Source organism: Pseudophryne corroboree, chromosome 5 (assembly GCF_028390025.1).
Source record: "Pseudophryne corroboree isolate aPseCor3 chromosome 5, aPseCor3.hap2, whole genome shotgun sequence".
NCBI lineage: Eukaryota > Metazoa > Chordata > Amphibia > Anura > Myobatrachidae > Pseudophryne > Pseudophryne corroboree.
Genome location: NC_086448.1, coordinates 374,266,093 through 374,289,939, shown reverse-complemented (window position 1 = coordinate 374,289,939; position 23,847 = coordinate 374,266,093). Strand labels below are relative to the sequence as shown.

The window sequence follows — 23,847 nt, the reverse complement described above, 5'->3', positions numbered from 1 at the left end:
CTCGTCAGAATTGCCAGTGACATGGCCTGCAGGACTATTGGCATTCCTGGGGAAGGAGGAAATTGACACTGAGGGAGTTGGTGGGGTGGTTTGCGTGAGCTTGGTTACAAGAGGAAGGGATTTTACTGGTCAGTGGACTGCTTCCGCTGTCACCCAAAGTTTTTGAACTTGTCACTGACTTATTATGAATGCGCTGCAGGTGACGTATAAGGGAGGATGTTCCGAGGTGGTTAACGTCCTTACCCCTACTTATTACAGCTTGACAAAGGGAACACACGGCTTGACACCTGTTGTCCGCATTTCTGTTGAAATAGTTCCACACCGAAGAGCTGATTTTTTTGGTATTTTCACCAGGCATGTCAACGGCCATATTCCTCCCACGGACAACAGGTGTCTCCCCTGGTGCCTGACTTAAACAAACCACCTCACCATCAGAATCCTCCTGGTCAATTTCCTCCCCAGCGCCAGCAACACCCATATCCTCCTCATCCTGGTGTACTTCAACACTGACATCTTCAATCTGACTATCAGGAACTGGACTGCGGGTGCTCCTTCCAGCACTTGCAGGGGGCGTGCAAATGGTGGAAGGCGCATGCTCTTCACGTCCAGTGTTGGGAAGGTCAGGCATCGCAACCGACACAATTGGACTCTCCTTGTGGATTTGGGATTTCGAAGAACGCACAGTTCTTTGCGGTGCTACTGCTTTTGCCAGCTTGAGTCTTTTCATTTTTCTAGCGAGAGGCTGAGTGCCTCCATCCTCATGTGAAGCTGAACCACTAGCCATGAACATAGGCCAGGGCCTCAGCCGTTCCTTGCCACTCCGTGTGGTAAATGGCATATTGCCAAGTTTACGCTTCTCCTCCGACAATTTTATTTTAGGTTTTGGAGTCCTTTTTTTACTGATATTTGGTGTTTTGGATTTGACATGCTCTGTACTATGACATTGGGCATCGGCCTTGGCAGACGACGTTGCTGGCATTTCATCGTCTCGGCCATGACTAGTGGCAGCAGCTTCAGCACGAGGTGGAAGTGGATCTTGATCTTTCCCTAATTTTGGAACCTCAACATTTTTGTTCTCCATATTTTAATAGGCACAACTAAAAGGCACCTCAGGTAAACAATGGAGATGGATGGATACTAGTATACAATTATGGACGGACTGCCGAGTGCCGACACAGAGGTAGCTACAGCCGTGAACTACCGTACTGTGTCTGCTGCTAATATAGACTGGTTGATAAAGAGATGTCGTAGTATGTATGTATGAAGAAGAAAGAAAAAAAAACCACGGTTAGGTGGTATACAATTATGGACGGACTGCCGAGTGCCGACACAGAGGTAGCCGCAGCCGTGAACTACCGTACTGTACTGTGTCTGCTGCTAATATAGACTGGTTGATAAAGAGATGTCGTAGTATGTATGTATGAAGAAGAAAGAAAAAAAAACCACGGGTAGGTGGTATACAATTATGGACGGACTGCCGAGTGCCGACACAGAGGTAGCCACAGCCGTGAACTACCGTACTGTACTGTGTCTGCTGCTAATATAGACTGGTTGATAAAGAGATGTAGTAGTATGTATGTATGAAGAAGAAAGAAAAAAAAACCACGGGTAGGTGGTATACAATTATGGACGGACTGCCGAGTGCCGACACAGAGGTAGCCACAGCCGTGAACTACCGTACTGTACTGTGTCTGCTGCTAATATAGACTGGTTGATAAAGAGATGTCGTAGTATGTATGTATGAAGAAGAAAGAAAAAAAAACCACGGTTAGGTGGTATACAATTATGGACGGACTGCCGAGTGCCGACACAGAGGTAGCCACAGCCGTGAACTACCGTACTGTACTGTGTCTGCTGCTAATATAGACTGGTTGATAAAGAGATGTCGTAGTATGTATGTATAAAGAAGAAAGGAAAAAAAAACACGGTTAGGTGGTATACAATTATGGACGGACTGCCGAGTGCCGACACAGAGGTAGCCACAGCCGTGAACTACCGTACTGTACTGTGTCTGCTGCTAATATAGACTGGTTGATAAAGAGATGTCGTAGTATGTATGTATGAAGAAGAAAGAAAAAAAAACCACGGTTAGGTGGTATACAATTATGGATGGACTGCCGAGTGCCGACACAGAGGTAGCCACAGCCGTGAACTACCGTACTGTACTGTGTCTGCTGCTAATATAGACTGGTTGATAAAGAGATGTCGTAGTATGTATGTATAAAGAAGAAAGAAAAAAAAACCACGGTTAGGTGGAATACAATTATGGACGGACTGCCGAGTGCCGACACAGAGGTAGCCACAGCCGTGAACTACCGTACTGTACTGTGTCTGCTGCTAATATAGACTGGTTGATAAAGAGATGTAGTAGTATGTATGTATAAAGAAGAAAGAAAAAAAACCCACGGGTAGGTGGTATACAATTATGGATGGACTGCCGAGTGCCGACACAGAGGTAGCTACAGCCGTGAACTACCGTACTGTGTCTGCTGCGACTGGATGATAAATAATGATATAAAAAATATATATATATCACTACTGCAGCCGGGCAGGTATATATATTATATAATGACGGACCTGCTGGACACTGTCTGTCAGCAGAATGAGTTTTTTATAGAATTAAAAAAAAAACACCACACAAGTGAAGTCACACGACGAGTGTTTAACTTTTTCAGGCAATCACAATATAGTATACTACTAACTATACTGGTGGTCAGTGTGGTCAGGTCACTGGTCAGTCACACTGGCAGTGGCACTCCTGCAGCAAAAGTGTGCACTGTTTAATTTTAATATAATATGTACTCCTGGCTCCTGCTATAACCTATAACTGGCACTGCAGTGCTCCCCAGTCTCCCCCACAATTATAAGCTGTGTGAGCTGAGCACAGTCAGATATATAATATATACATAGATGATGCAGCACACTGGGCTGAGCAGTGCACACAGATATGGTATGTGACTGTCTTGTACTCCTGGCTCCTGCTATAACCTATAACTGGCACTGCAGTGCTCCCCAGTCTCCCCCACAATTATAAGCTGTGTGAGCTGAGCACAGTCAGATATATATTATATACATAGATGATGCAGGCATGCAGCACACTGGGCTGAGCAGTGCACACAGATATGGTATGTGACTGAGTCACTGTGTGTACCGTTTTTTTCAGGCAGAGAACGGATATATTAAATAAAACAACTGCACTGCTGGTGGTCACTGTGGTCAGTCACTAAACTCTGCACTCTCTTCTACAGTATCAGCCTCAGGTCAATCTCTCTCTCTCTCTCTCCTAATCTAAATGGAGAGGACGCCAGCCACGTCCTCTCCCTATCAATCTCAATGCACGTGTGAAAATGGCGGCGACGCGCGGCTCCTTATATAGAATCCGAGTCTCGCGAGAATCCGACAGCGTCATGATGACGTTCGGGCGCGCTCGGGTTAACCGAGCAAGGCGGGAAGATCCGAGTCGCTCGGACCCGTGAAAAAAAACATGAAGTTCGTGCGGGTTCGGATTCAGAGAAACCGAACCCGCTCATCTCTAGTTACACATCACAGTAAAGCCCCTTATACACGTTACGCCACACAATAGAGTCCCTTATACATGTTACTTTGCAGCTTCTAATGCAGAGAGGTGCTGTTGCAGCAGCAGCAGCAGCTGGGACAGAGAGGGGTGCTGCAGCAGCCGGGGCAGAAAGAAGTGCTGCAGCAGCAGGGGCAGAGAGTAGTGCTGCAGCAGCAGGGGCAGAGAGTAGTGTAGAAGAACAGAAGTAACCCTGCTGCACAGCTACAAGCAGACACTGAGACATATAAAGAGGGCGGCAGAGCTCCGGCATGTGCCGGCTGTCAGTGTCTCCTGCTGTGGCCTCTGGTCTGCTTCCCTACATGCTGTAGTCTCCGAGTCCGAGTCTGTGTGCGCCCTTCTGCTTCTCCTTCTCCTGCTCTGCAGCTGCCTGTACAGCGGCCTGTGGTATAGTGGACGGAGGTTGAGGGCAGGCGGCTGCTTTTACAGCACCCGGAGCTCGCGCTCCACCAGAGCCACCCTCGCTACATCCCTGAACCTAGGTTAATTTACTTTGGCAAAAATTCTCCTTAACAGTGACCTTATTATATGTATACATATATTCAAGGTCAATACAAAGAATTGTTTAGTATACTTTTGTGCCAAAGGACGTACAGAGGATGAGGTTTCATTAGATGAGAAATTAAATCTTACTGTAATTAGTAGATAATATTAGGAAATTACTTTCCCCATGTGACACTATTTAGACTGCCAGTTGGGTGTCGTGTTTTGCCTTCATCTAGATCAGCACCATTATTTTTATGAAAGGTTTATAGAAACTGATGTTTCTCTGTCTTTTTGAAGCCTTACTACAGTATATAACTGTATCATGCAAAAAGTAAGTCCATATTGTCCTTAATCCAAATAGATTCTATCAGGGCTATACAATTGTTTTAGCACACCAATTGCCGTTTTGACTGGGCAATATTCAATTGTTGTTCCGGCGCTGAACGCCCATTCCTTTTTCACTCTGGTTGCGCCCAAATAGAACGGGTTTAGCTGTGTAAAGTAGCTAAACCCATCTAAACTGTTGGATACGACAAGGAAAAGGTACTAAAAGCCAGACTTTTCATGCATTTCTGCCTGCCACCTCTGGGTGCCCAAAAAACTGTTGAATCCACCCTCCCCCCCCCCCCCCCCCATAATAGAAATAATGCGGACTGGCTTTAGAACTACCGTTTGTAGTAGTGATCATGGTATGCCATTCTGGAACGTCACATATCAGCCAGATATTCCAGCCACCCCATGGCAATATACAGGAACACTAGCAATCTTGTAGGTACCATGGCTGATATGTGTGATATGTGCATCCTACTGAATTCAGTTGCCCCCATAAACCTACAATTTGTGCTAAAAATACTGACTGAAGCATTTATAAACTAGGTTTGCACATACTTTATGTACGTATATGTAATACATTTTCTGATAAAAAAAACCTTAGAATTCCATCTGTGAAAATATTGGTCTTGAGTGGAGTCCTGCTCTCCCATCTTCAGTGGAAGTTCAGCATACTACACATACACAGCAGATACTGATAGGACTGTCACTACACATAATAATATTGGCAGTGAGAAATTTGCAATGAGATAATTGTATTTATTTTTTTCTCTTCTAGGATATGTCCAGTTTGATGCACACAATTTACGAAGTTGTAGATCAGTCTGTTAACCATAACTCTAACAACAGTAAAACACTTCGGGTGAAGCTGACAGTGAGCCCGGAGCCCGCAACAAAGAAAAAGGAAAACTCAAGTTCTAACCAAGGTACGTTCAAAATGGCACATAGTGATTGAAGAGGCGAGAGGTAAGTACAGGTCTTCCAACGCGTTTCATCAAATAGACTTCATCACAGGGCTAGGGTGGAATGGGACTGACTGGCTATATATTGCAGTAACAATTAGGGATCAATTGTTACTGCAATAACAATGAGGTAAGTAAGACCTGTACTTACCTCATACCCAGATAAGGAAAAATCTTTTTACTTGATCTTATTGTAGTTCTATACATTTTTAAGTGCTTTAGTTCAGCTGTGATTGTATTACTGTATTGTATTACAGTAATGTATTATCCCAGTACTCAGGTAACCTGCATTCTCTCAGCTCATCGTTAATGGACTACTGAGTAGCTGGCCTGCATTCTCCCAGTACTCAGGTAACCTGCATAGCTGACCTGCATTCTCCCTTATAATGTATTATTGTCCCATTTTTTATGTCTCTTTTTTATATCTCTCTTTTATGGTAATAAATTATTGTTTTATATTATTGTTTTTATATATTTATCATTGGCAATTTCATTTCATTCTTTGACACCATTGGTCGCTATATATCCCTTATCCCCTCATTTCTCTTACATTTCTCCAGGGAGTTACCACCCCTGTTTTCATTTAGGGATCCAGCTGACGCCCCATTAGTAGCACAGGGGAGTGTCATATTATCTTGGCATTTTTAACATAACATATCTGTTTCATATCACATGTGGCGCAGTAATAATCCTTTTCTTCGCATATATATATATATATATATATACATAAAAAATACGAAAACCCCCCCCCCCCACCCAAGTAAATCCTGCGTTTGCCCCTGGAGAGAGGCACAGTAAGAGACAAACAGACAATGCTAGTAGCATGTATGAGAGCAAGGTATGAGGATGAGGGAGAGTAAAGAGAAATGCGGGTTAAGAATGAGATTGGAGTGAATAAAAAGGTAAGGATGAGACAGCAAAGAAAAGTATGTGATTGAGAGAGAGAAAAAGCTTCTATGTGAGAGATTAGAAAGTAGAGTGACAGTATGTTATGTGAGAAATAAGAAAGGAAACGTGACTGATGATAGAGAAAAAATAAAGACTAAAGGGAAAAGGGAGATATGTAGGCGGGATGGGGACCTGCATGCAATGTAATATGCAGGAGGGACAGGGAACAGCGTGTGGTTTGATATGTAGGAGGGATGGGGACCAGCATGCGGTGTGATATGTAGGAGGGATCGGGAACCAGCATGCAGTGTTATATGCAGGAGGGATGGAGGCTACCATGCGGTGTGATATGTAGGAGGGATGAGGACTAGCATGTGGTGTGATATGTAGGAGGGATCGGGACCAGCGTGCACTGTGATATGCAGGAGGGATGGGGGCTAGCATGCGGTGTGATATGTAGGAGGGATCGGGACCAAAGTGCAGTGTGATATGCAGGAGGGATGGGGCTAGCATGCGGTGTGATATGTAGGAGGGATGGGGACCAGCATGTGGTGTGATATGTAGGAGGGATCGGGACCAGGTGCAGTGTGATATGCAGGAGGGATGGGGGCTAGCATGCGGTGTGATATGTAGGAGGGATCGGGACCAAAGTGCAGTGTGATATGCAGGAGGGATGGGGCTAGCATGCGGTGTGATATGTAGGAGGGTTCGGGACCAGAGTGCAGTGTGATATGCAGGAGGGATGGGGGCTAGCATGCGGTGTGATATGTAGGAGGGATGGGGAATAGCATGCAGTGTGATGTGTAGGAGGGATGGGGACTAGCGTGCGGTGTGTTATGTGGGAGGGATGGGGACTAGCGTGCAGTGTGATATGCAGGAGGAAAGGGGGCTAGCATGCGGTGTGATATGTAGGAGGGATTGGGACCAGAGTGCAGTGTGATCTGCAGGAGGGATGGGGCTAGCATGCGTTGTGATATGTAGGAGGGTTCGGGACCAGAGTGCAGTGTGATATGCAGGAGGGATGGGGGCTAGCATGCGGTGTGATATGTAGGAGGGATGGGGACTAGCGTGCGGTGTGTTATGTAGGAGGGATGGGGACTAGCATGCAGTGTGATATGTAGGAGGGATGGGGACTAGCGTGCGGTGTGTTATGTAGGAGGGATGGGGACCAGTGTACGCATACCCTCCAACTGTACCTTTTTAATAGGTACAGTACCTTTTTTTATGGTCTGTACCGATTTTTTGCTCTCTAAACTTCCATTGAAAGTATAGGAAAAGGAGCGTGGCCATGCCCCCTTTACCCGTGGTCACACCCGTTTTCGCATTTGTATTGATTTTTATGTGCAAAAAGTTGGAGGGTATGCGTACGGTGTAATATGTAGGAAGGATGGGGACCAGCGTGCAGTGTGATATTTAGGAGGGATGGGTACCAGCGTGCAGTGTGATATGTAGGAGGGATGGACTCCAGCATGCAGTGTGATATGTAGGAGGGATGGACACCAGCGTGCAGTGTGATATTTAGGAGGGATGGACACCAGCATGCAGTGTGATATGTAGGAGGGATGGACACCAGCATGCAGTGTGATATGTAGGAGCGATGGGGACTAGCGTGCGGTGTGTTATGTAGGAGGGATGGGGACCAGTGTATGCATACCCTCCAACTGTACCTTTTTAATAGGTACAGTACCTTTTTTTATGGTCTGTACCGATTTTCTGCTCTCTAAACTTCCATTGAAAGTATAGGAAAAGGAGCGTGGCCATGCCCCCTTTACCCGTGGTCACACCCCGTTTTCGCATTTGTATTGATTTTTATGTGCAAAAAGTTGGAGGGTATGCGTACGGTGTAATATGTAGGAAGGATGGGGACCAGCGTGCAGTGTGATATTTAGGAGGGATGGGTACCAGCGTGCAGTGTGATATGTAGGAGGGATGGACACCAGCATGCAGTGTGATATGTACAGAGGCGGATTGCCCATAGGGTTCACAGGGAAGATTCCCGGTGGGCCGACGCACCGAAGGGGCCTGTTTTGTTTGAGGACATGTGGTCCTTTGTATAGACATAATGAATAAGATGTTAAATAATTTGCATATATGAAAATGACTTTGCCACTTAGCCTGTGATTGCAGATGATCTAGTGTATGCTCTGTCTGCCTGCTTGGCTGACATATAAGATTGAGTGAATAGTGATTGGGATACGGTTGGTGTAATAAGCAAGAAAATATATATTTCTAAAGAATTATATAGTTTCCCAAATTCTGAAGGTGTATCATATAATGTGCTCATAATATTTAATTTTATTTCTTTTTAACTTCCCCCTTGATGCTGGACATGCCCACTATCTGAAAAGCTTTGGGGGCAGGGTGCTGCTGCCATGGCCCATGGCTAGACCTCACACCTCTGGTGCTGCCCATGTGGGGCCACTAGTACAAATTTTTCCAGGGCCGCTTTTTGTTCCCAATCCGCCTCTGGATATGTAGGAGGGCTGGACACCAGCGTGCAGTGTGATATTTAGGAGGGATGGACACCAGCATGCAGTGTGATATGTAGGAGGGATGGACACCAGCATGCAGTGTGATATGTAGGAGGGATAGGGACCAGAGTGCAGCGTGATATATAGGAGGGATGGGGACCAGCATGCAATGTGATATGTAGGAGGGATGGGGACCAGCATGTAATGTGATATGTAGGAGGGATGGGAACCAGCATACAGTGCAATATGTAGGAGGGATGGACACCAGCGTGCAGTGTAATGTGTAGGCGGGACGTCTCAGTCCTTGCACATTTGGATGCACAGCTGTACACCAGTGAAGGGTTATGTATTGGCATTAGCATGAAGAAGCAGATCCAACCGCAGCAAAAGATGCAGGAAGGCTGAGTCAGTCTCTATGAGGAGAGAGTATCCCGCCTACCTCAACAGACCCTGCCTCTGTTAGAACTGCTTGCAGAAATTTCCCGGGCTGGTTTTCTATCCCAATCCACCCCTGCTCATGCATATTTCCTTCTAGCTACATATTGCATAAAGTTCTTGAAGTCTGTGCTGTTTTCTGAGGTGAGGAATTGTAATTATTTCTGTTATTGTTATAATTCACATAATAGCTCTATTGAATGACAAAAACCTTACAGAGTGACTGTTACCAGAGTAATCGGGAAGATAGAGGGATATATAAAATCCCCCTTAACACACACATATGTTTTGCAGGCATAGTGCTAGTTTCTATACCTTGCCATGCTCTGCCTCCATAGAGCCACCTCTGCCACCTTATGTCGTTGCTGTAGTAAGAAGGAATGAGAATTTTGCATGGAGGAGATGGCATTGGAGAGATGAAAAATACTCTCTAATATCCTAATCATTGCTTTTCAAAAGCAGATAAAGTTAAGTAGATCCTTTATGATCCAATGCAGTATAAAGGCAACACACAGTATGCATAGCATACACCCTGTCACACGCCATAGGCGGCATTCACCGCGCTTACCCCTGCGTGCCTGCTGGTCTGTGTTGCGGCCTCCGCCTTCGGTGGTCCACGGGCTCCGGTGTCTGGCTGGCGCGGCTCCCGCCGGTTCCCCGGGGCAATGGCGCCACCATGACACCCGGCATCACGTGGGCGGGGAGCAGGTGACGTCCTCAGACTGTTCCGCCAATCCAGCGGAGGCGCGAGATTCAAAGTCAGACGCCGGGCAGAGCCTCGGCGCCTGAGTATCGTCTTTTCCCCTGACGTGGATGCCAGTGCTCTTGTTCCCGACGTATCTCTCTGCAGTCGTACCCCAGTGTCTCCGGCACTTCCAGTTGCCAGTTGCTGTACAGTTCAGCGTATACTGCGGCTGGTGTGTTTCTCTGCAATCCAGTCACCAGTGCTTCTTGGAGTCAGCGTGTGCTGCGGGCTAATCATCGCTCCCAAGTTTTGCAAGTTGCCAGTGTCTTTAACCACCGCTCTCAAGTTCTACAAATCATCAGTGTCTTTAATCACCGCTCTCAAGTCATACAAATCATCAGTGTCTTTAACCACCGTTCTCAAGTTCTACAAATCATCAGTATCTTTAACCACCGTTCTCAAGTTCTACAAATCATCAGTGTCTTTAATCACCGCTCTCAAGTTTTATAAATCATCAGTGTCTTTAGTCACCGCTCTCAAGTCATACAAATCATCATTGTCTTTAACCACCGCTCACAAGTGTCTCAAATCGTCAGAGTCTTTGACCACCGTTCACCAGTTCTTCAAATCACCAGTATCTTTAAAAACATCACCTACAAGTTCTTCAGTCATTATTATCTTGTACCAACACTCACAAGTACTTCTTTTCCTGGAATCCTTAGCATTGCTTACAAGTTCTCCTATAGGCCTGGACATTTCCCCATACGTTCCTTCTCTGCCATGTGACATTGTGTTGCTCTCTTCCTGCAATAAAGTTCTTTAATATTTTCACCAAGCTTTACTGTCAGAGTCCTGTATGAGGAAGACCTATATTAAGCCATCCCTGTTCCGACCCAACTGTGGTTCCTCTCCCCTACCATCGGGAGAACCCCCGAGTTCACAACACCCCCAACCTAGGTCAGTGACAGTATACTCAGGCCTCATGGACCCGGGGGATCGGAGCCCAGAGGCAAGTACCATCCAGGACTTGATTTCTCGAGTACAAAGTCAGGAAGCAGCACAGGGCCAGGTGATGCATTATCTCCAGGAATTGTCTGGCCGGCTGGATCAAATTCAGACTTCTCTGGCTTCAGTAGTACCGGCTCCAGCTCCAGTACCTGCTCCACTGGTTGTTTCTAGTAATGTTACATCCTCCTCTGTAACCAGGTCACGCCTTCAGCTCCCTACTCCTTCTCGCTATAATGGGAATCCTAAGAATTGCCGTGGTTTTCTCAATCAGTGCGAGGTACACTTTGAACTTCTTTCACATAACTTCCCTACTGATCGGTCCAAGGTGGCATACATTATTTCTTTGCTCGAGGGTTCAGCGTTGGATTGGGTGTCTCCGTTATGGGAGCGATCTGATCCATTGGTTTCTAGTTACACCAATTTCATTGCGTCATTCCGGAGGATCTTTGATGAGCCAGGCAGGAAGACCGCTGCCTCTGCAGACTTGCTTCGTGTCCGACAAGGCTCTCGTTCAGTGGGACAGTATGTGATTAATTTTCAGACCATAGCCTCAGAACTGCGTTGGAATAATGATGCCCTTCGGGCTGCCTTTTGGAACGGGCTCTCCGATCGTCTAAAGGACGAGTTGGTCACTAGAGATTTGCCGGATTCTTTAGAACAGTTGATCTTGCTCTGTATAAAGGTGGATCTTCGCATGCAGGAACGAGGTGGCGAACGTAGTCGGTCAGATCGATCAAGGGTCCGATCTTTTCCGTCTAAGCAAACGGTTATTCCAAGTCCTGATGAACCCATGCAGATTAATCGATCTCGGCTGTCCCCAGAAGAACGTCAGCGTCGTCGTGAGGGTAGACTCTGCCTCTACTGTGGAGCCGCGGATAATTTTCTCAAGTTTTGTAAGTCTCGTCCGGGAAACGGGCAGTCCTAGCTTGTTCCGGAGGAGTCGAGCTAGGGGTTTCTTCTAAACCTTCTCCGTCAGTGGACTGTTTACTCTCCGTGTCTTTGTTCTCCGAGTCAATAGCCAAACCCGTTAAGGCTCTGCTGGACTCAAGGGCTGCAGGAAATTTTATTTCCCTTTCCTGTGCTCAGAATCTGGGTTTTCAGCTACGGTCGTTCGAACGACCTATTACGTTGACTGCTATCAATGGTACCCAAATTTCTAACGGTCTGATTTCAAGTTGTACAGTACCTATCAAACTGCAAGTGGGAGCTCTGCATCAAGAACATCTGGAGTTCCTAGTGATTCGGGAGATGCCCCACGATCTGGTTCTTGGCCTTCCTTGGCTTAAACTTCACAACCCTCACGTTGACTGGAGTTCGACACAAATAACATCTTGGAGTCCTTTTTGTCATTCAAATTGTCTCACCCCTGTCTATCCACTCCGTGTATCTTCCAAGTCAGATGAAGGGCTCATTCCGGAGGTCTATCGGGAGTTTTCTGACATGTTCTCGGAGCAAGCGGCCGATCTGCTACCACTGCATAGACCCTGGGACTGTCCCATTGAGCTCATTCCGGGGAAAATGCCACCTCGGGGTCGCACTTATCCCTTATCATTACCCGAGACCCAAGCTATGTCGGACTATATCAAGTCTAATCTGCAGAAAGGATTCATCCGCCCCTCTACCTCCCTGGCGGGGGCGGGTTTCTTTTATGTGAAGAAGAAGGACGGAGGGCTAAGACCATGTATTGACTATCGTGGTCTAAATGATGTCACCATTAAGAATAAGTATCCTTTGCCGCTCATTACGGAGCTCTTTGATAGAGTTTGCGGAGCCCGAGTTTTCACCAAACTTGATTTAAGGGGAGCTTATAATTTGATACGTATCCGACATGGAGACGAATGGAAGACGGCCTTCAATACCAGGGACGGGCATTACGAGTACCTGATAATGCAGTTTGGCCTCAGCAACGCTCCTGCCGTCTTCCAGGGATTCATTAACTAAGTCTTTCGGGATATGCTATACCTAAGTGTCGTGGTATATTTGGATGACATTCTGATATTTTCTAAAAATCTCACAGAGCACAGAATACAGGTCAAAGAGGTACTTCTTCGATTACGAGAGAATCATCTTTATGGCCAGATTTCCAAATGTACCTTTGAGGTTTCTTCTATTCCATTTCTTGGTTACATCATTTCGGGCACGGAGCTTCGTATGGATCTAGAGAAACTCACCGCCATCCGGGACTGGACTCAGCCTCTTTCTTTGAAAGCGGAACAACGATTTCTGGGCTTTGCAAATTACTACCAGAAATTCATAATGGGGTTCTCTACCATCATGGCACCTATTACTGCCCTAACCAAGAAGGGTTCTGACCCAAGTCATTGGTCCTCCGAAGCTATAGCAGCGTTCGCTCAGTTAAAGGCAGCCTTTATGTCCGCTCCAGTACTTCAGCAACCAGATTTTTCAAAACCATTCTTTGTGGAGGTTGATGCTTCCACGGTAGGCATAGGTGCAGTGCTTTCGCAGTACGCTCCAGATGGGAAGATACATCCATGTGGTTTCCATTCTCGCAAATTCTCTCCTGCGGAACAGAATTACACCATTAGAGACAAAGAACTTTTGGCAATAAAATCTGCCTTGGAGGAATGGAGATATCTTTTGGAAGGTGCTAAACACCTAATTACAATTTTCACTGATCATAAGAATTTGCTGTACCTCAAGATGGCCCAGTGCTTGAATCCCCGTCAAGCTAGATGGGCGCTCTTCTTTACTCGGTTTTCGTTTGTCATTAAGTACCGGGCTGGGACTTTTAAAACCAAGGCTGATGCTTTATCCCGTTCCTTAACAGCTTCGGATGAGTACTCTGTTGAGAAGGCTTTGATTCTCAGTCCAGTTTCTATGTCGGCGGCTCCCACCGCTCTGGGTCCTCCTCCTGGGAGAATGTCTGTGCCAGCTAAATTTCGACTAAGGTTGTTGCAGTGGGCTCATATTTCCAAGTTTTCCGGTCTTCCTGGAGTTCAAAAGATGTGGGAGTTTCTACGAAGGTCTCACTTGGTGGGACACTATGAAGAAGGATATTCAAGATTATGTCAACTCATGTCCTCAGTGTGCTCAGCACAAAATTCCTCGTTTGCCTCCTGCGGGGTTGTTGCATCCACTGTCCATTCCTCAGAGGCCTTGGACCCATATCTCTATGGACTTTGTCACTGAATTGCCCCTCTCCAAGGGTCACAATACTGTTTGGGTAATTATCAACCATTTCTCTAAGATGGCATATTTTGTACCTTTGACCGGGTTACCATCAGCGCCCAAGTTGGCTTTGTTATTTATCCGAGAACATTTCCGCCTGCACGGTTTACCTCAGGAAATCGTCTCTGACCGGGGGGTACAATTCACTGCAAGATTCTGGAGAGCTCTCTGTACGGCCTTACAAATAAAACTCAAGTTTTCATCCGCTTACCATCCACAGACCAACGGGCAAACTGAACGCGTCAATCAAGATTTCGAGACTTTTCTCCGTGTTTATCTCTCTCCCTCGCAAGATGATTGGGTGGAACTGTTGCCATGGGCCGAGTTTGCCCATAATCATCAGTACCACTCTTCGACTGGTGAGTCCCCATTTTTCATTAATTATGGGTTCCATCCTCAAGTTCCTGAATTACCCATTTGTCCTCCGGAGGATGTTCCTGCTGCAGCCTTTACTCTTCGGCACTTCAGTCAAATTTGGAGTCGACTTCATGCTAATCTCAAGAGAGTCTCCGGCCGCTATAAGTTCTTTGCGGATAGGAAGCAACGAGCAGCTCCCCAGTACAAGGTTGGTGACAGGGTATGGCTCTCCACCCGCAACCTCCGGTTAAGAGTGCCCACTATGAAGTTCGCCCCAAAGTTTATTGGTCCTTACCCCGTGTTACAAGTCCTGAATCCGGTTGTCTGCAAATTGGGATTGCCTTCCCAACTCCGGATACCAAACTCCTTTCATGTTTCTCTCCTTCGCCCCCTTATTTTAAACCGGTTCCATTTAAAGTCCCCGAGGCCAACCTCTGCAGAGTCTGAAGCTGGAACGGACTTTGAAATCAAAGCTATTCTTGACTCTCGTTATCTTCACAAGAATCTACAGTATTTAGTGGAGTGGAAAGGTTTTGGCCCCGAGGAGAGGAGCTGGGTCAAGGCTACTGAAGTTATGGCTCCCCGACTGGTGCGGATTTTCCATTCCAGACATCCAACAAAACCTGGAAAGTGTCTGGGGGCCACTCCTGGAGGAGGGGGTACTGTCACATGCCATAGGCGGCGTTCACCATGCTTACCCCTGCGTGCCTGCTGGTCTGTGTTGCGTCCTCCGCCTTCGGTGGTCCACGGGCTCCGGCGTCTGGCTGGCGCGGCTCCCGGCGGTTCCCCGGGGCAGGGGCGCCACCATGACACCCGGCATCACGTGGGCGGGGAGCAGGTGACGTCATCAGACTGTTCCGCCAATCCAGCGGAGGCGCGAGATTCAAAGTCAGACGCCGGGCAGAGCCTCGGCGCCTGAGTATCGTCTTTTCCCCTGACGTGGATGCCAGTGCTCTTGTTCCCGACGTATCTCTCTGCAGTCGTACTCCAGTGTCTCCGGCACTTCCAGGTGCCAGTTGCTGCACAGCTCAGCGTATACTGCGGCTGGTGTGTTTCTCTGCAATCCAGTCACCAGTGCTTCTTGGAGTCAGCGTGTGCTGCGGGCTAATCATCGCTCCCAAGTTTTGCAAGTTGCCAGTGTCTTTAACCACCGCTCTCAAGTTCTACAAATCATCAGTGTCTTTAATCACCGCTCTCAAGTCATACAAATCATCAGTGTCTTTAACCACCGTTCTCAAGTTCTACAAATCATCAGTATCTTTAACCACCGTTCTCAAGTTCTACAAATCATCAGTGTCTTTAATCACCGCTCTCAAGTTTTATAAATCATCAGTGTCTTTAGTCACCGCTCTCAAGTCATACAAATCATCATTGTCTTTAACCACCGCTCACAAGTGTCTCAAATTGTCAGAGTCTTTAACCACCGTTCACCAGTTCTTCAAATCACCAGTATCTTTAAAAACATCACCTACAAGTTCTTCAGTCATTATTATCTTGTACCAACACTCACAAGTACTTCTTTTCCTGGAATCCTTAGCATTGCTTACAAGTTCTCCTATAGGCCTGGACATTTCCCCATACGTTCCTTCTCTGCCATGTGACATTGTGTTGCTCTCTTCCTGCAATAAAGTTCTTTAATATTTTCACCAAGCTTTACTGTCAGAGTCCTGTATGAGGAAGACCTATATTAAGCCATTCCTATTCCGACCCAACTGTGGTTCCTCTCCCCTACCATCGGGAGAACCCCCAAGTTCACAACACCCCCAACCTAGGTCAGTGACACACCCAATTACTAAAATGCAAGCTCCATGCTATACTCCTAGTCCATTTTCTTTCTTCCATTTCCCAGTCATAACTAACCCATCCGAAGATCATAGAACCATAATCAGAAGGGTCAGAAAATATCATAGAAACATCCTTGCAGGATGTTGCCCCCCCCCCCCCCGGCAAGGTTGCTCAGCATCAATCCTTACAACCTTTGACAGTGTATGAAACATTTTTAACTAATTGTGCATATCCAGCCAGCATATTTCTATTTATTTTTAAAGGACACAACCACATATCCCAGAAATCTAACCTACCTCTCCCATCTAAGTTACACATTTACTGATTGGTGTTCCTACTTGTAGCCATCTGAAAGCTGTTGCTGAAGAGAACTTAGGGGGAGATGTATGAAACCTTGGCGAGATATAAAGTGGGAAGAGATAAAGCACCCACCAATCAGCTCCTATAATTTTTTATAAACAACCTTAAAACGGCAGGAGCTTATTGGTTGGTATTTTCACTTTCTCTGCTTTATGGGGTTTATTCATGAAGCAGTGAAAAGTGTGGAGAAGTGAGCCAGTGGAGAAGTTGCCCAGACTGCGGTAAGGGAGGTTTAGGAGGGTGAGTTACAATGCTTCACTCACCCCCGTTGGGATTTTCACCATCAGGATGCCGGCATTGATATTCTGACCGCCGGCATCCTATGCACCGGAATATCATATCCAACCCATTTAAACTGCCAGAAATTGTCACTATTTGCAGTGATATATTTGAAGAGGTGTAGCCTAGGCTGCAACATCATGGAACCAGTTGTGCATCATAGCAAAATAAATATTAGCCCACTCATTTTCTATGAAATATTTTAAATAATATTTCCTTTATTTTAGAAATTAGTACTTCACTGTCTTGATTGTAATGCTTTATTATTGGAAAATGTTCTGTCATTGGTACATTTAAAATATAAATGTTTTCTCAGATCGTGATGGTATTCGAAATGAACACCCTGAAGAAATGAAGATGGCGGACAAAAGGTTGTCTGCGACTGTGAGGTAAACGTAATCACTTATTAACCTGGAAACTTCAACCGAAATATTATCTCACCCATAGAGTAACTACATAAGTGAGTGATTGCAGTGTCCCCCAGATGCACTCTGTGAAAAACATTTAACAATAAAACAATAAGCACCAATTATCTTATTTTCTACTTTCTCCATTTTGGAGATACTGCTTGACATTGGGATGTACATGGCTGAACGCAATACTTTCTATCCAAATAAGGCATTCTTGGACGCATAGTCACGAGATCTGAAAAATGTAGTCAATGTATGAACCAAGGACAATGTAACTGCATTACATACCTGCTCTGCTAAGTTCCATGCAGCGCTGCCCACACAACCGAGCAAATAGAATGAGCAGCATTCCCAGCTGAATCCAGTCATTCAGCTACCTGATATGCATACAGAATTGTGGCCCTAATCCAGCTGGCTCTGGTCCGTTCAGAAACTGACCAACCTTTTTTTTTTAGCACCATAAAGTATAAACTATCAGTTTTCCTTATACTGTATTTGCTGTCCTCTTCAGATAAATTCTTAAACTCTCAGTACATCTAGCATAGACAACTGTCCCTGTTCTGTTGTCTTACTTGATTTAACAAAATTCTGGAAAGCTTATTGCTTCTTATTGGCCCTTGGGACAACAGATCTGGTCAAACTGGAAGCCTGACCACTGAACCCAATACCATGTTTAATACCTCTTAGAACCAAACACTTTTCGCACAGTCTGGTGCTACTTAGATCACTGGAAGTCTTTAATTTTTTTATCTTCCTGAGAATTAGAGAAGCATTGGAATTGGGAGAAATATGTAAGTCGACAGATTTCTGACAATTCCTTTGAACTAGCTTTAGAATGTTTCTAATCTTTTCTTTTGGCAAAAAGACCCTTGCTAATTGGTTATTGAAATAAGACCTAAAAACGTCATGCGCTAACTGGGAATCATATTGGACTTATGCTATGAGTTTCTAACACTTCCACTGCTCTCAGCATATCTGCATAAACATTTTCTGTCCACTTTGAACAACAGAACTTCTAAATAAGAAACAGTCCTTATTCCCATAGATCTTAGAAGGCTTGCCATGACTATCGTTACCTGTGTAATAATATGAGGGGCTTTGGCCAAGCTGCAATGGAGAGCCCTGAATTGAAAATGTCTTTTCTCGACTGCAAACCTTATAAGACACTGATGCCCTTCCAAAATGGGCACTGAATGTAGGCATTCTTCATGTCTATACATGCCAAAAACTAATTTACCTCCATTTCTGATCTTGCCAATTCCATCCTGAATCTGTTTACTTGCAATCTTGTATTTAAATAATTTAGATTTAAAATGGACCTGTGACTTCCATCTGGTTTTTGGACTAAAAATAGAATTGGAGTAAAATCCTATTCATTTTTTACTTTCTGGTACTGGTTCAATCATGCCTGAATTCAGAAGAACAGTAATTGATTGATATAAAGCCAGTCTCTTTTTCTTCTCACTTGATAACCTTCTTGAAAATCATCTCAGAAGTGGACCAAAAAGATCTTTCTATTAGAGCTGTCACTTATTTGTGTGAAGAGGACCTTCTCCACTGGTCTCTGAATAATAAAAGACAAACACCTACCACAGACACCTCTAGTAACATAGTCACATAATTGTTGAGGTTCAAAAAAGACAAATGTCCATCGAGTTCAACCTGTATTATAATTTTATAAAAATTAAATGCTGTATCCTTGGATATTTTTTTCAGCTAGGAATCTATCTAATCCATTTTTAAACTTATCGATTGAATCCACCAATACACCAATACTACCTTCTCTGGCAGAGAATTCCAAATCCTTACTGCTCTTACTGTGAAGAACCCTTTTCTCCATTGTGTATGAATTTTTTTTTCTTCTAACCTCAGGGGGTTTCCTCATATCCTATGTAGCGATTTTTTGAGAAATCGGGATAAATCCTTGTATTATCCCTTTATGTATTTATAAATATTGATAATGTCCACTCTCAATCACCTCTTTTCCAGTGTAAACATATCTAACCTTTTAAGTCTTTCCTCATAATTCAGTGCCTCTAACCCCTTAACCAGTTTGGTGACTTGCCTCTGAACCCTTTTCGAGTTCCAAGATATCTTTTTTATAGTGAGGTGCCCAGAACTGTACACAATATTCCAGGTGTGGCCACACCAGTGATTTATACAGTGGCAGGATTACACTCTCATCCCTTGTCTCCATTCCCAGTTTTATGCATGCTAACACCTTATTTGATTTTGTTGCTGCATTTTGACATTGCGTACTGCTACTAAGTTTATTATCGATGAGCATCCCCAAATCTTTTTCAACTGCCATTATCACTACATTTTCCCCATTTAGTTTATATGTTACCTGATTGTTTTTTTGTCCCAAAGTGCATAACTTTACATTTGTCTATATTGAACCTCATTCTCCATTTATCTGCCCAGACCTCAAGTCTAGATAAGTCATTCTGTAGAGATTCAACATCCTTGTCTGAATTAATGACTCTACATAGTTTAGTATCATCTGTGAAAATTGACACTGTGCTTTCTAGTCCCTCTCCTCGGTCATTAATTAATATGTTAAACAGCAATGGCCCAAGTACTGATCCTTGCGGTATTCCTACTGGGGCCCATTGAGAGAAAATCAATTAATACCCACATGCTGTTCACTCTTTTACAACCAATTACTCACCCAAGTACAAATAGTGTTTCCTACCCCAAGCTCTCTTAATTTTAAAATTAGTCTCTTATGTGGGACTTTGTCAAAGGCCTTAGTGAAGTCCAGAAAGACCACATCCACTGCTTTACCCTGATCAATATTATCGCTCACTTTCTTGTAGAATCTTATTAAGTTAGTTTGACATGACCTGTCCTTCACAAAACCATGCTGATTCCTTGTAATAACCTTGGAGGTATCCAAGTACTCTAGTATGGTATCCCTTAATATACCTTCTAGTATTTTCCCCACTATAGATGTCAAACTTACCGGTCTATAGTTACCAGGATGAGTTTTAATACCCTTTTTAAATATTGAAACTACCTCTGCTATACGCCAGTCCTTTTGTATCATTCCTGTTGTAATTGACTCTCTGAAAATCAGATACAGGGGTCTCGATATCTCTGCATTAAGTTCCATAAGAACCCTGGGGTGAAGTCCATCCGGGCCAGGAGAGTTATTTATCTTAATTTTACTTAGTCTCTCTCGGACTACTTCCTCGTTTAACCACGTACCTAGCAACAGGTCGTTATTATATCTTATATTGTGCTCTTCTCTTTTCAACCTGTCCTCTCTTGTGAATACTGATGCAAAGAATTTATTCAATAAATCTGCTTTTTCCCTATCATCATTAATCAAGACATCCAACTCTCTCATTAAAGGCCCAATATTCTCCTTTTTTAACCTTTTACCATTTATATACTTAAAGAACTTTTTGGGGTTTGTTTTACTCTCCTTTGCGATTTGTTTTTCGTTTTCTATTTTAGCTGCTTTGATTTCTTTTTTTGATTTTTTGTTACATTCCTTGTAGAACTTGAATGATTCCTATCAGTCCTGTCAGACTGAAATGCTTTGAAAGCACTCCTTTTTTATCCATTTGTTTTTTGACCTTCTTATTAAGCCACATCAGTTTGAATTTACTACTCCTGTTTTTATTGACCTTGGGTATATACAGTTTAGTGTACTTATTGAGCGCAGTTGTAAAAACATCCCACATTTCAGCCATATTCTTACCATGAAATACATTTTCCAAAATTATGTCCTTCATTGCTTGTTTCAGCAATATGAACTTAGCTTTTCTAAAGTTAAAAGTCTTAGTTAGACCCTTGTGATAAACTGTTTTTAAAGTAAACCGAAGGACAATAAGTCTGTTGCGCAGTTTCCTCAATGTTACGCTGTTACACTTTATTCCTAGCTACGGGCATACCTATGCGTAGCGCCACTTAGCGTACCTTTTGAGCATTGTGACACTCTTATTGGTCAGCTCAAACACTGGTGTTTGATTACAGTTGTTTACCTCTGGGCTCCCACCTAAGACCAGTTCAAACCGACCACAGTATCATACAGGAATATACATGAATATGGTATCGCTAATAACTTGTTGCCGCAATAGGTGACAATATCCTCGCTACCACCAAATTATTACATATGTGATCCTGAACAATTTGATCCCACACATGATGTCCTTATGCAGTTCCATCTCTGTAATACACGTATGGCTTGATATTTAATGAAACAATACCTTTATATATATACATATATTAGGTAAGTGGGGAAAAGGGCGCCTGCTAGTGTCTGATACAATTGTATAAGGTGTAAAACCAATGTGAGTAAGAACAGGACACTACTTATCTGACATATAAAAAGACTTTTCCTTCAGTCATAGGGCCAGTATAGGTACATGAAAAAAATAATAAGAACAAAATAACATAGCGCGTACTGTTTTCACGCAATTTTCAATCCATAGATCAAATAAACCAGTTTTCTGGGTATAAGCAAATCCCACAATTAAAAATCCACAGCCAGGGATCTTTTTAAAAGTTTTTCACAAAATTTAATACAACACATAAAACACATAAATGGAAGTAATGCAAGCGTACAGGATAAAAGAGTATATCAAGCTTATCTATCCATATCCGGAATAGAATACATCTGATTTTCCATAAGCGTCCAAATGGATGGTAAAAATTCAAACGTAAAAAAAATAAATATTAAAACAGCTTATCTGCCCATAAGGGAAGTTCAGGTGCATCAGTCCCAACGCGTTTCATCAGTAGTTAGACTTCATCATGGGGATAAGGTCAGTGAGCAATGAAGCTCCATTTATACCTAAAGAGATAATGTGGTCCCAGCACATGGCCAGGTAGTTGGTGACATCACTTCCTGTTGGGTGATTTTTGATTTTACTGAATATATTCATTAAGCTTTTATTTAGAACAATGATATAAACATACAGTGTATAATGAAGCACAACCAAGTAATACAAACAAGAGGAAATAGGAAAACGAAGCTTAATAGCTTCATATAGCGCTGTGTAGCGCGGTGGAACGCACACTGGAATGCATAGCTGCTTCCTGGCGTGGTCCACCGCGCGTCACTTCCGGTCTCGCGGAAGATACTTCCGCCGGCCGGTGGAATGCACTATGGAACGCATCGTTATATCAGTGACGATGCGCCCCATACAACGGAGCTGGTGGAGCGCACAGTCCCGTTGAGGAAGTAATAGATATACACTGCGGCTCTCTTTATAGCAAACTAAATAGCCATAAGCAAAAAACAATACAGTGGAATGCGGGCAATGATGGAGTGGACCAAAAATAAATATATATAGTGAGCTCGTATAATATACAGTACAAGGCATATCAGGAGTACAGAATAAATAAATATTAAATAAATAAAAATTTATAAAAACATGTAGAAAAATATATATATGTGATACACAGAGTGAAGGGGTTCTTTTTGTGTATAAATATATGTCCCCCTCTTTTAGATCCTTAATAGTTAATTCTCATGAGTCCCAAAAATAAGTCCATAGCAGTTCACACGTAGTGATCACAAAACTTTGTGCTGTCCAACAATGCTGGAAGGAGCTGGTTTATCACCAATAGGCCGGAACATGGAAAGAACATATTAGTTTAGTGTATGGCAACTGGAGTAATCGGAGCCAGTGCAGTGTTGCATGCAGAATTACTATATCCAGATGTGCATTTAGTTGAGCTAGAATACAAGTAAATTAAATTAATTTAGTGACGTGGTGACTCAAGGTCATGGTAAAGTGACTAAAGTGCAATAATAAAGTGCAATATGGGCTAGAAAAGTGCACAAGATATTTTTATTTTTATTCAAATATAGTATTGACATTAATTATAAGATTAATTAAAAAAGTGCAGAGGTAAAAAAGGTGATTGGTCTCTTATAAAAAAGGGGCGATTTCAAACGCTTTGTTGAATCCCTGAGGTGCCATAGTTTGAAGTTCGAAGATCCAGAACATCTCTCTTTTCGATAATTTGTTCAGTATATCTCCACCTCTTTCTCCTGATTTGATTTGTTCGATAGCTTTGAACGTCAGGTCTTCGGGATTGGACTTGTGTTTTTCTTTAAAATGTTTAGAAACTACATGGTTCTCAACCTTATTTTTTATATTGCGGATATGTTCCTGTAATCGAATTTTGAGTAGTAGTTTAGTTTTGCCCACATATTTTAGGCCACATGTGCATTCTAAAAGGTATATAACCATGGTTGAATTGCAATTCATTAAGTCCTTGATTGAATATTCCCTTGAGTTGTTATGGTTGGAGAAAGATCTTCTAACTGGATGTACAAACCTACACGTTGCAATTACCGCATTTATAGTTTCCTTTGCACTTCGGCATGCCAATTTTGTTTGTAGGCTCTTCCTTCTTCAAAAGACTTGGGGCCAGAATGTCTTTGAGACTTTTAGTCTTCCTAAAAATAATTTTATTTATATATACAGTTGACCAGTTGTGTAAAGGCTATGTATAACTCATTGTGTAGGGGACAGGTCAGTGCTGTGCAAACCATAAAGCCAGAATACATAATACATATGACATATCACTATTAATTCAAGTATCAATATCTGGTCTGTATTTTATTGAATTGAGCATAACTTCATGGTCACCTGGCTTAGGTCAC

The 23,847-nt window shown here is 43.6% G+C and overlaps 1 protein-coding gene across 3 annotated transcripts in view; it reads left to right on the top strand.

Moving 5' to 3' along the window:
- NKD2 (NKD inhibitor of WNT signaling pathway 2) overlaps positions 1-23,847 on the top strand; it is a 389,897-nt gene that overhangs the window by 281,976 nt on the left and 84,074 nt on the right. For all 3 annotated transcript variants that reach the window (XM_063922667.1, XM_063922666.1, XM_063922668.1), the window contains 2 exons: positions 5,169-5,316; positions 17,126-17,198. In XM_063922667.1, coding sequence (XP_063778737.1) covers positions 5,169-5,316; positions 17,126-17,198 — 221 coding nt within the window. The remainder of the gene's footprint in view (positions 1-5,168; positions 5,317-17,125; positions 17,199-23,847) is intronic.